Raw genomic sequence first — 13,624 nt, 5'->3', positions numbered from 1 at the left:
CCCAACCTGCCCACACCAACCAACATGTCCCAGCTATACTAGTCCCACTTAGAAACATAGAAAATAGGTGCAGGAGTAGGCCATTCGGCCCTTCGAGCCTGCACCGCCATTCAATATGATCATGGCTGATCGTCCAACTCAGTATCCCGTACCTGCCTTCTCTCCATACCCCCTGATCCCTTTAGCCACAAAGGCCACATCTAACTCCCTTTTAAATATAGCCAATGAACTGGCCTCAACTAGCTTCTGTGGTAGAGAATTCCACAGATTCACCACTCTCTGTGTGAAGAAAAACTTTCTCATCTCGGTCCTAAAAGACTTCCCCCTTATCCATAAACTGTGACCCCTTGTTCTGGACTTCCCCAACATCGGGAACAATCTTCCTGCATCTAGCCTGTCCAACCCCTTAAGAATTTTGTAAGTTTCTATAAGATCCCCCCTCAATCTTCTAAATTCCAGCTTCTAACTTGCCTGCGTTTGGCCCGTATCCCTCTAAACATGTCCTATCTACGTACCTGTCCAATTGCTTCTTAAATATCGCTCTACTGAGAACTGGCACAGACCTGATGAGTGACAGACAGCATCTCTGGAGAGAAGGAATGGGCGACGTTTCGGGTCAAGATCCTTCTTCAGACGTCTCGATCCGATACGCCACCCATTGCTTTTGCTCCAGAGATGCTGCCTGTCCCGCTGAGTTACTCCAGCTTTTTGTGTCTATCTCAGGCAAACTGCTGGTGCGAGCTGAAGCAGTGGTCGCTTTCAGCTCCCTGTGTGTGGCTGGTTCCAGCCGCCCGGGTCTATTTCTGTTCTGTTCTAATTCCACTCCCTCCCTTTCTGTGGCCCCTGCAGTGAATGACCCGGCCTGGCGGAGAGAGGGAGAGGGAGAGAGAGAGGGAAGGGGAGAGAGAGGGAAGGAGCACAGTTGAGGTTCAGCAAGCCAGTGGGAGGGAGGCTGGACTCTTGTGTCTGACACTGGCGATGGAGGACAGGACAGTCCCTCACGCTTACCCCATGAGTGTGCAATACGAGGGCGACACACCAACCACAATCTTCGACCAGAACTACGGGGAGGGTGAGTTTGTGTTCGCGTTAACCAAGTTACGTTGTTGCTTTGCCGGCACTTTGGCTGAGAGGGGGGGGGGGGTGCCGAAATAAACGCGATTCCCCCCGGTATAAAGTGGCCAGCTTGGAGCTGGATGTTTTTAAACGATATCCTCATGGAGTTGGCGATCAAGTTATACCCATGCGTACAGACCCACACACACACTGACACACACACACACACACACTGGCACACGCACACACACACACACACCTACTGGCACACACACCTACTGGCACACACACACACACAATGGCACACACATCCACACACACCTACTGACACACACACCTACTGGCACACACACTGGCACACACACACTGGCACACACACACTGGCACACACACACTGGCACACACACACTGGCACACACACACACTGGCACACACACACTGGCACACACACACTCTGGCACACACACACTGGCACACACACCTACTGACACACACACACTAGCACGCACACCTACTGACACACACACTGACACACACACTGGCACACACACACTTACTGACACACACACACTGGCACACACACACACTGGCACACACACCTACTGACACACACACACTGGCACACACACCTACTGACACACGCCCACTGACACACACACCAACTGGCACACACACACTAGCACACATACCTACTGACACTAGCACGCACACCTACTGACACACACTGGCACACACACACATCCACACACAAATCCAAACACACCTATTGACACACACACACTGCATACAGACACACTCAGAGGCACACACATACTGACACAAATACAGGCACACACACATGTTCTCTCTTTCACAGACTCACACATATACATTCAGACAGAACGACAGACGCATAAACACACACACACATATACAGACTCACACAGACGCGCACACACATACCACACACACGCAGATAGATTCAGACACAACGACAGACGCACACCGCCTCACACACACACGCACACACACACACACACACACACACAGATAGATTCAGGCAGACAGACACACGCACACACACACCCAAACACATTCACTGACACACGCACACACACACTGGCACACACACACACACGGCGACCACAGCTGCGGACTCTGGTTGGGAAGTTGCCAACGCGCACGTCTTCACATCACAATCTCTCTCTGCCGTGATCTTGCACCACTCCACCTGCCTCTGGGTCACTCCGTGTTACTGCTGCCGGTGACCAGTCCTGGCCCCGCTACTTTCTTTACATCAGATTTGTTCACTTGAATATAAATTCCCCAGCTGCTGCGGTGAGATTTGAACTCGGAACTTTGCATCAATTACCCCAACTCTGCGTATTTCAACGACCACGACACTACATCCCATCACCGTGGGTCCAAGGGCAGGGGTGGGAATAACGGACAGGTCCTTCATCACCACCCTATCTACCCGTGACACCACTTGCAATGAACTATGTACCTGCACTCCGAGATCTATCTACCTGCACTCCTAGAACTGTCTACCTGCACTCCTAGATCTATGTACTTGCACTCCTAGATCTGTCTTCCTGCACTCCTAGATCTGTGTACCTGCATTCCTAGATCTGTCTACCTGCACCCCTAGATCTGTCTACCTGCACTCCCAGAACTGTGTACTTGCACTCCTAGATCTGTCTACCTGCACCCCTAGATCTGTCTACATGCACTCCTAGATCTATGTACTTGCACTCCTAGGTCTGTCTACCTGCATTCCTAGATCTGTGTACCTGCACTCCGGGAACTGTGTGCCTGCACTCCTAGATCTGTCTACCTGCACTCCTAGATCTGTCTACCTGCACTCCTAGATCTGTGTACCTGCACTCCTAGAACTGTGTACTTGCACTCCTAGATCTGTCTACCTGCACTCCTAGATCTATTTACTTGTACTCCTAGATCTGTCTACCTGCACTCCTAGATCTATGCACCTGCACTCCTAGATCTGTCTACCTGCACTCCTAGATCTGTCTACCTGCACTCCTAGATCTGTCTACCTGCACTCCTAGATCTGTCTATCTGCACTCCTAGATCTGTCTACCTGCACTCCTAGATCTGTCTACCTGCACTCCTTGATCTATGCATCTGCACTCCTAGATATATGTACCTGCACTCCCAGATCCTTCTGCTGTACAACACAACTCAGGGTCTTACCCAGGTTTGACTTCTTCAGCCAACTTACCCAGCTGATCAAGATCCTGCTGTAATTCAAGAAAACTATCTTCACTGTCACTAGGTAGTTACTAGATAACTAGATATAACTAGATAGTTAATTAAATCATTACTAGGTAGTTACTAGATAACTTTGTAATACAAAATGAACAGTTGCTAGTTTATACCAAAAATAAACACAAAATGTTGGAATAACTCAGCGGGTCAGGCAGCATGTCTGGAGAAAATGAATAGGAGATGTTTCAGGTCTGGACCCTTCTTCAGTCTGACGAAGGGTCCCAACCTGAAGCATCACCTATCCATTTTCTCCAGAGATGCTCCCTGACCCACTGAGTTACTCCAGCATTTTGTGTCTATAATCGATTACTATCTTCACTGTGTGTGTGTGTGTTGAAGTATTAAGTTACACATTGTTGGTCTATCATAAGCAGTTTTATGACTTCCAATAAATCCCTCAGGTTTGTCGCCAGAGGATATTTTAGCTCCGACTTTGTACCACGGTTACTACATCAGACCCAGGATCAACAAGCAACTGGACCGAGGGTTTTCGAAGATAGCGACAAAGGACCATAAGTTCCAGGCCTTCCTGGATGTCTGCCACTTCCTGCCAGGTGAGCTGTCGGTCCGGACGGTGGACAACCTGCTGGAGGTGTCCGGGAGTCATCCGCAGAAGTTGGACGACCACGGCTTCATCTCCCGAGAGTTTACACGCACGTACATCCTGCCCCTCGATGTGGACCCTCTGCTGGTTCGAACAACTCTGTCCCACGACGGCATCCTGTGCATCGAGGCGCCCAGGAAAGGCGGAGAGATACAGCCCAAAGTCAACGACGTGAAGATCAACCTGGCGTCTTCGCCAGGGGTGGAGGAGCCCGGGGCTGAGGCGCGGAAAGACCAGACGAGTCACGAGGCAAAGAGGTCCCTCTGATCCCCCAGCAATGTTGTGGCACTGATGCCCACAGTCCTTGGTGCTTTTACAAGACATCCATGTTATTGTAGCAACTAACTCACAAGTAATTGGCATGTTGTTCAACAACTTTAAATAGTAAAACTAAAAGTATGACTAACATTGAAATATGCTGATATTTGCTGTATATTTGAAGCTAGAATTGTACTGATGAATGTATCTTAACTAAAAATGAGAGGATTATCTTGATTAATATCTCCGGTCTGCTTTTCAATAGACACTAAACAATAGGTGCAGGAGGAGGCCATTCTGCCCTTCGAGCCAGCACCGCCATTCAATGTGATCATGGCTGATCATTCTCAATCAGTACCCCGTTCCTGCCTTCTCCCCATACCCCCTGACTCCGCTATCCTTAAGAGCTCTATCCAGCTCTCTCTTGAATGCATTCAGAGAATTGGCCTCCACTGCCTTCTGAGGCAGAGAATTCCACAGATTCACAACTCTCTGACTGAAAAAGTTTTTCCTCATCTCAGTTCTAAATGGCCTACCCCTTATCCTTAAACTGTGACCCCTGGTTCTGGACTCCCCCCCAACATTGGGAACATGTTTCCTGCCTCTAACGTGTCCAACCCCTTAATAATCTTATACGTTTCGATATCTCATCCTTCTAAATTCCAGTGTATACAAGTCTAGTCGCTCCAGTCTTTCAACATATGATAGTCCCGCCATTCCGGGAATTAACCTAGTAAACCTACGCTGCACGCCCTCAATAGCTTCATTTCCCTTTGCCTCATCTCTCTGCGACAAGATGACTTGTATTGGAGCGCCCCTCTACAGTCCTTCTGCCTCCCTGTCCACGGGGAGAGAGTTGAACCTGTCGTCATTGTGGCGCTTGCTTTGATCAGGTGGAATCTGTTCATCCAGATGTGTGTGTGTGTGTGTGTGTGTGTGTGTGTGATGGTCCCTGTCTGCTGGTACCCGAAGGACAGGTATCTGCCCCTTCATTACCCACTGGTTAAACAAGCAACGATGCATACGTTACACTGGTAATCACATTCAATCTATAACCCAGTGCTCCACTATCTGAAAATGGGAAACGACTGACATTTCTCTGTGTGACTTGCAGACTGGTATCTGGAATTTATTAACTAAGTCTCTAGATTTGTCAGGTAACGTCGCTAGCTTACGACTAGTACAGAAGCATGTGTATTGCCATCTTTTTAATTGCAATTAATAAAAACTTAAATAAACATTTGTAGTACTGCTTCCAACTGTTTTTCTTTCTTACCACACCGGAAACCTTTCAGCCCATAAAATCTATACCAGCGCTCAGACAATCCTATTCAATTCCATTCCTTTTTTAATTTCCTGCAACCTCTTCTCTCTTACATGTCTATCAACAATGCCCCACCTCTGCCACGCCTCCCCTCTGATTCACCTGTCACCCACCTGCACTAACGGTGAGTTATAATCGCCAATGAACAAGACTCACAGAGACCCTTCAGCTCACTGAATCCGTGCGGACCATCAAGCACCAATTTACTCCAATCCCACCCTCATTCAAGCTATATCCTCCCCAATTTCCCATCAACTTCCATCAGGTTCTACCGCAAACGTACACCTTGGGAACAATTTACAGTGGGCAATGGTGGGAGTAACCTGAGGGGCAGCTTTTTTACTCAGAGGGTGGTGGGTGTATGGAACGAGCTGCCAGGGGAGGTAGTTGAGGCAGGTACAATAACAACATTTAAAAGACATTTGGACATGGATGGGAAAGGTTTAGAGGTAGATTGATCACACGTAGGCAAGTGGGACTAGTGTAGATGGGGCATCTTGGTTGGCATGGACATTGGGCCAAAGGGCCTGTTTCCGTGCTGTATGACTCAATGTCTCAGCAACACTTGGGCTTGGCTAATACAAGACCCTATATACAAGTTTCTTATTGGAATTTTTATCAAACACAATTATTGCTGAGCCAATAAGGAGAAATTATGGCAGATTAGTTCAAACATTAGTTCAAAGTAAAAGTGCAGAAGATGAGTTAAGAGGGAAATCCAGCCTTAGGCTATCAACAAAGGCGCTAAATTCACAGATGATTAGGAAACCTACAATTCTGGAGCACAGAATACTTGGACAGTTATAGGACTGATTACAGATAGAGGAAGATGTGATAGTGTGGACCAATGAGAACATCTAATGTGAGAACTTCATGTGTGGGAGTCTGGGAGGAGATTAGCATTGGAGTGGTATGAGCAAATATTTTGCTTCCTCACAGTGACTTGTTTAAGTCTGAAATTTAATGTTATGACTTTATCCAAGTGAACTTCAACTTATCCTTTAAATGTATCCTCAATTGCATTTCATTCCCAGGTCAGCTGCTCATGCAGACAAGTTCTTCATTTTTAAATATATATTTGTTTGATAAATAAAACTTTTAATATCTCGGTCCAGTTACTTTGGTTCTCACTGGTACTCCTGCTTCCCATCGAAACCGTTGACATGAAAAAACTGTTCAATCAACAGTTAAGGTCCCAGAATAAAACAGTAACCGCTGCAGGGGAGTTTCGTATTGTTGGAGACCGTTGTTAAAGAAAATTTTAAAACACACTACAAAGATCGGGCAAGGCAATCAAGACTTTATTTAAGAACGTCAAATACAGTGATCACTGCTCACCGAACAAAGGATTCATCTGCTTCTTACATACAGAATCTTCCTTTGTTCTGCTATTTACTGTTGCCTTTTCCCTTACATTTTCCCTTCTTACGAAAGATCTTATAACAATTATAAATCATGTACCTCCAAAACATGCAGATCAGTAAACACAGTCCAATTCCACCCCACTGCAGATAAGCAGATATCCTGGTGCCCTTCCGACCTCTTTTTATTGTTTTACAATTGCCATTGGTCCTTTGACAACAGAGAACACAACCTGACTAAAGTAGTCTGCAGTAAGTGCCACGTACACATGCTAGGTTTAACCTCCTTAAAGCAGAATTATTAATATGACACATAAAGAGGACGTTTTTTTGCATGAAGACCATTTTCTAGGCACTCTACCTGTCCCTATCCCCTGCTGTCTTCTTGAAGCTTTTTATGATTGCAATTTATTTTTGACACAGTATGGTAGTTAGCTTTGCACAGGTTTTAAATGTGAAAATGTGGGTCACACACAGGCAGGTGGGACTGGTGTAGATGGGACACGTTGGTTGGCATGGACATTGGGCCAAAGGATCTGTTTCTATGCTGTAGGGCGCTATGACTATAACTCTTGGGCTTCAATACATAATTGATATAAGACCCTTTCTACGTTTCTTTCTGGGATAAGTTACAAATAGATTTAGATTTAGATTTTTAGATTTAGAGATACAGTGCAGAAACGGGCCCTTCAGCCCACCGGGTCCGCGCCGCCCAGCGATCCCCGCACATTAACACTATCCTACACCCACTAGGGACAATTTTTACATTTGCCCAGCCAATTAACCTAGAAACCTGTACGTCTTTGGAGTCTGGGAGGAAACCGAAGATCTCGGAGAAAACCCACGCAGGTCACGGGGAGAACGTACAAACTCCGTACAGTACAGCACCCGTGGTCGGGATCGAACCCGAGTCTCCGGCGCTGCATTCGCCCACTGTGAATTGTAAATACTGTGAATTTATTCAAGTTGCATTGGTATAAGATGAAGAGTCCACGTATTCCATTTCTTACCCTCAGTGTTGCCAGAGTTCTTGGGGTATGTTTGGTGAAGGGTTGGATGTGGTGACTAATCTGGCGGGTGAGTGGAGAGGAGCATTAAGCTGATGCTACACCTTTGCCCAGGGGCAGTGTGGGAATGTCAAAGGGCCAAACATCCTCAGGCTCAATCAGGCAACTTGTAACAGGTGGGAATTGTCAGAAACCTTTGCTGGAAATAATTGCTTGCAATCAGGGGATGATGTAGTGCAAACAAATAACACGGCGTGTCGATAGATGAGGAAAACAAATCTAGTCAGGCCAGATTAGAATATCTTCAGAGGATTTAATTTCGCTACCACTTGACATCAATTCTTAAAGTTTAGAAAAGAAAACTTAATGAAACATTTCTCATGGTTCAGTAGAACACCCAAATTCAAAAACAAAAACAGTTATTAGAAACAAGCAAGGAGTCCAGGATAGTGCCAAACCCAGGCAACTATTTGAGTGCTCGTCACAGAAGCCAATTAACTTATAAACCTGTACATCATTGGAGTGTGGGAGGAAACCGGAGCACCTGGAAAAAATCCACGCGGTCAAGAGGAGAACGTACAAACTCCGTACAGACAGCACCCACAGTCAGGATCGAACCTGGGTCTCTGGCGTTGTAAGGCAGCAACTGTACTGCTGCCAGGGCCGTCTTAACGCATGGGCCTGATGGGCACTTGCCCGGGGCCCCACGAGCATAGGGGCCCGGTGCTGATCTGTGTATGTTAAGTGACTTGCAATAAATAAATACTACTTTAAAAATGTAGGTTCAATAAGTGCTTTTTTTCGCAACATTTTCCATCCCTAAGTGCTTCTCACAGCGATCTGTAACTGCTTTTCGCAACAATGTAGCACCCTAAGTCCATCGCTAAGTGCTTTTCGGTAAGTGCTTTTCGCCGGCACGACAGGGGGGGGGGGCTGGTAGGGAAAGGGGGGTGGGGGAGAGTAACGGTAGGGGCCCCAGTACACTGCTTTGCCCAGGGGCCCATAATGCTGTAAAAACGGCCCTGACTGCTGCCCCATGTGATGATCGGTTTCACTTGTCAAATGTTTGTGCCTTACTCTGCACCGACACTGCACAGGGCATTCATGGTCAGAATTTAATCACCGTGCTCGGCATGCTGGAATGCCAAGTGTCTCGCAATGTGCTTTCCCCTAAAGACTGTATTATTAGCATCCACCCTGACCTCATTTCTAAGCCTGTCTGTTTATCCACATATCACTGTCACTATTATTGACTCACTTGTGGCTGTGAAAATATTGGAGGGGCTAATAGATAGAATCATTTATCTGCAAATCCTCTGGTGGATTCAGGTGAGGTGTATCCAGAGAATTGGCCTCCACTGGCTTCCGAGGCAGAGAATTCCACAGATTCACAACTCTCTGGGTTAAAAAGTTTTTCCTCATCTCCGTTCTAAATGGCATACCCCTTATTCTTAAACTGTGGGCCCTGGTTCTGCACTCCCCCAACATCGGGAACATGTTACCTGTCTCTAGCATGTCCAATCCCTTAATAACCTTATATGTCTCAATAAGATCCCCATCTCATCCTTCTAAATTCCCAGTCGCTCCATTCTTTCAACATATGACAGTCCCACCATCCCGGGAATTAACTTCGTGAACCTACGCTGCACTCCCTCAATAGCAAGAATGTCCATCCTCAAATTTGGAGGCCAAAACTGCACACAGTACTCCAGGTGCGGTCTCACCAGGGCCCTGTACAACTGCAGAAGGACCTCTCTGCTCCGACACTCAACTCCTCTTGTTATGAAGGCCAACATGCCATTCGCTTTCTTCACTGCTTGCTGTACCTGCATGCTTACTTTTAGTGACTGATGTACAACGACACCCAGATCTCATTGTACTTTCCCCTTTCCTAACTTGACACCATTCAGATAATAATCTGCCTTCCTGTTCTTGCCACCAAAGTGGATAACCTTACATTTATCCACATTAAACTGCATCTGCCATGCATCTGTACACTCACACAACCTGTCCACGTCACCCTGCATCCTCAGAGCATCCTCCTTACAGTTCACACTGCCACCCAGCTTTGTATCATCTGCAAATTTGCTAATGTTACTTTTAATCCCTTCATCTAAATCATTAATGTATATTGTAAATAGCTGTGGTCCCAGCACTGAGCCTTGCGGTACCCCACTAGTCACTGCCTGCCATTCTGAAAGGGACCCGTTAATCCCTACTCTTTGTTTCCTATCTGCCAACCAATTTTCTATCCATGTCAGTACCCTACCCACAATACCATGTGCTCTAATTTCGCCCACTAATCTCCTATGTGGGGCCTTATCAAAGGCTTTCTGAAAGTCCAGGTACACCACAACCACTGGCTCTCCCCTGTCCATTTTCCTAGTTACATCCTCAAAACATTCCAGAAGATTAGTCAAGCATGATTTCCCCTTCATAAATCCATGTTGACTCGGACTGATCCTGTTACTGCGATCCAAATGTGCCGCTGTTTCATCTTTTATAATTGACTCCAGCATCTTCCCCACCACTGATGTCAGGCAAACTCGTCTATAATTCCCTGTTTTCTCTCTCCCTCCTTTCTTAAAAAGTGGGATAATATTAGCTACCCTCCAATCCACAGGAACTGATCCTGAATCTATAGAACATTGGAAAATGATCACCAAGGCATCCACGATTTCTAGAACCACCTCCTTGAGTACCCTGGGATGCAGACCATCAGGCCCTGGGGATTTATCAGCCTTCAGTCCCATCAGTCTACCCAACACCGTTTCCTGCCTAATGTGAATTTCCTCTGTCACCCTAGGTCATCTGGGAGATTGTTTGTGTCTTCCTTAGTGAAGACAGATCCAAAGTACCTGTTCAACTCGTCAGCCATTTCCTCGATCCCCATAATAAATTCACCTGTTTCTGTCTTCAAGGGACACACGTTTGTCTTAACTAATTTATTTCTCTTCACATACCTAAAAATTACTATATTCCTTTAAATTCTTCGCTAGCTTACCTTCGTACTTCATCTTTTCTCCCCGTATTGCCTTTTTAGTTATCTTCTGTTGCTCTTTAAAAGTTTCCCAATCCTTTGGCTTCCCACTCATCTTTGCTATGTTGTACTTCTCTTTTATTTTTATACTGTACTTGTCAGCCACGGTCGCCTCTTACTCCTCTAAGAATCCTTCTTCCTCTTTGGAATGAACTGATCCTGCACCTTCTGTATTATTCCCAGAAATACCTGCCATTGTTCCACCGCCATCCCTGCTAGGATCTCTTTCCAGTCAACCTTGGCCAGCTCCTCCCTCATGCCTCCGTAGTTCCCTTTGCTCAACTGTAATACTGACACTTCTGATTTTTCCTTCTCCTTCTCAAATTTGCCAGGATCCATCCACCCAAGGTTTCCACTGAAATGTTTTCAATGAGCAAGGCTGAGGAATCATCAACTTGGAAAGTACAGACCAACTCTCAACTAATTGGGGAACTCCAGTCAGTTGCATCCATAATGTACCATTGATTAAACTGTTTCACTTATATCCAAATATAATAGTGATGATGTTGCGTTTTTCTCATTGACGATGTTTTGACACAACGACAGGCATGGTGGGCAGCACAGTGGCGCAGCAGTAGAGTTGCTGTCTTACAGTGCTTGCAGCGCTGGGGACACGGGTTTAATCCCGACTATGGGTGCTGTCTGTACGGAGTTTGTGCGTTCTCCCCATGACTGCATAGGTTTTCTCTGAGATCTTCAGTTTCCTCCCACACACCAATAGTCAATAGACAATAGGTGCAGGAGGAGGCCATTCGGCCCTTCGAGCCAGCACTGCCATTCAATGTGATCATGGCTGATCATTCTCAATCAGTACCCCGTTCCTGCCTTCTCTCCATACCCCCTGACTCAGCTATCCTTAAGAGCTCTATCTAGCTCTCTCTTGAATGCATTCAGAGAATTGGCCTCCACTGCCTTCTGAGGCAGAGAATTCCACAGATTCACAACTCTCTGACTGAAAAAGTTTTTCCTCATCTCAGTTCTAAATGGCCTACCCCTTATTCTTAAACTGTGGCCCCTTGTTCTGGACTCCCCCAACATTGGGAACATGTTTCCTGCCTCTAATGTGTCCAACCCCTTAATAATCTTATACATACAGGTTTGTAGGTTAATTGGCTTGGATAAGTGTAAATTGTCCCTCGTGTTAATGTGCTGGGTTCACTGGTCGGCGTGGACTCGGTGGGCCGAGTGGCCCGTTTCCGCACTGTAAGTAACTAAACTAAACTAGACAGATGGAGGCTCTGTACGGTTATACTAGAGTCTGGCCATCTCATACAATGGGAAGATTAATACTTGGTATTGATTTATGATTGACACATGTACCGAGACACAGTGAAAAACTTTGTTCTGTTTGCTATCCAGTCAAATTATACCACACATGCGCATGTCATTCAAACGTGAGAAAAAACTGTGCAGAATACACAGCATCACAGAAAGTGCAGATAATAAAGGTAGATGGGCATTGTGGTAGATTGGGAGATCGGAAATTCACCTTTAGCGTATGAGAGGCCTGTTCAAGAATACGATAACAGATATCTGATAATATATTTATCGAATATATCTTTCATGACCAGCTTAGTAGAAGCCCCATGGACTAGGAGGAGAGAAAGCCAAAAATTGCAAAATAATAACGTATTCTATGACTATGCTCGATGCTTTCTTTGCTGGTGCCATGGTTCTCACCCATCCCGAAAAGCAGGCTGGTGCGTTTATCAGCAGTTTGGCACTAATGCGGAATGTCAGTCTGTTGTTCAGAGGCTCCGTTCTCAGGAAAACAGATTTAACTCAATCTATTGATGATGTTCCCAACTGGTGCAGGCTTCTTCTCTTAATCTTCCTCCGGCATAATTGCTGAATCTCAGGATTCCAACACGAGGCACTTATCAGCGATTACAGAATGATTCATGTGCATGCGAGATGAGACTCTTTTACAATGTCCTCCTTTATAACTGACAACATCAGAGACTGAAATGTTCTGGACTGAAAGGAACATCACTGGACTGCGTAGATAAAAACATGCAGGGCGGACAAAACTAACTGATGAAGTATTTCATAAAATGATCGGAAGATTATTTTTGAAACATGGACTCATTCACGAAATTACAATTAAAACACAAAGTACTTGTGCTATAACACCAGGATAAGCGCACGACCAAGAAAACCAAGCCCAAAGCCAAAGTAGCTATCTTAACTGATTCAACCAACTTATGCTAAGGACAAAAACTAACTCCATATGCAATAATCAGCTACCTACATGTTAACAAGCACATTTTTAAAAAACTGATCGTATTAGATGCAAGTATATCATTGGGGTTATCAAGTGGGCACAGTGGATATGGCGATCACAGGCATTTATTGTCCACTCACTCCTAGTTTATCCATAGCCAAGCAAGGGGCCTGTATTGGTGGTGTGGAAGACATATGCTGGACTGCCCAGTGATGGCAGAGGACATTAGAAATGTAGCTGGATTTAATGTCAATCCAATAATTTAGAATTTTTTGAATCCGACTGAATAAAATCTTGTCATATCTGAGAGGTTAGTTTTCTGACAGTTTGCTGTTGATTCATGGAGTCAGTGGAAAAAGTATGTGATTTTCTTTTTAAAAAATAGCCAACATTTCCAAGAAACTGTCTTCCATGTTACGGGTGCAGAGGGTGGCATAGTGGTATAGCGGTAGAGCTGCCGCCTCACAGAGGCACTCAGGTTT

At 45.7% G+C, this 13,624-nt stretch overlaps 3 protein-coding genes across 4 annotated transcripts in view; 1 reads left to right on the top strand and 2 right to left on the bottom strand.

Moving 5' to 3' along the window:
- The window catches only part of LOC144608803 (alpha-crystallin B chain-like), a 57,511-nt gene that overhangs the window by 13,656 nt on the left and 30,231 nt on the right, over positions 1–13,624 (bottom strand). The gene's annotated exons all lie outside the window — the stretch shown is intronic.
- The window catches only part of alg9 (ALG9 alpha-1,2-mannosyltransferase), a 166,529-nt gene that overhangs the window by 140,096 nt on the left and 12,809 nt on the right, over positions 1–13,624 (bottom strand). The window lies entirely within an intron of this gene.
- hspb2 (heat shock protein, alpha-crystallin-related, b2) lies at positions 852–5,392 on the top strand. The gene is made up of 2 exons (XM_078426643.1): positions 852–1,072; positions 3,726–5,392. The coding sequence occupies exons 1-2, from the start codon at positions 853–855 to the stop codon at positions 4,193–4,195; spliced, it is 690 nt and encodes a 229-aa protein (XP_078282769.1). The 5' UTR covers position 852; the 3' UTR covers positions 4,196–5,392.

The sequence above is a fragment of the Rhinoraja longicauda genome, chromosome 32 (assembly GCF_053455715.1).
Source record: "Rhinoraja longicauda isolate Sanriku21f chromosome 32, sRhiLon1.1, whole genome shotgun sequence".
Lineage (NCBI taxonomy): Eukaryota > Metazoa > Chordata > Chondrichthyes > Rajiformes > Arhynchobatidae > Rhinoraja > Rhinoraja longicauda.
This window is presented reverse-complemented; position numbering and strand designations above follow the sequence as displayed.

Coding starts and splice junctions, on each gene's coding strand:
- hspb2 (XM_078426643.1), top strand. CDS start 853: ATGACCCGGCCTGGCGGAGAGAGGGAGAGGGAGAGAGAGAGGGAAGGG. Junction 1,073..3,725: donor CGACCAGAACTACGGGGAGG/GTGAGTTTGTGT, acceptor TAAATCCCTCAG/GTTTGTCGCCAGAGGATATT.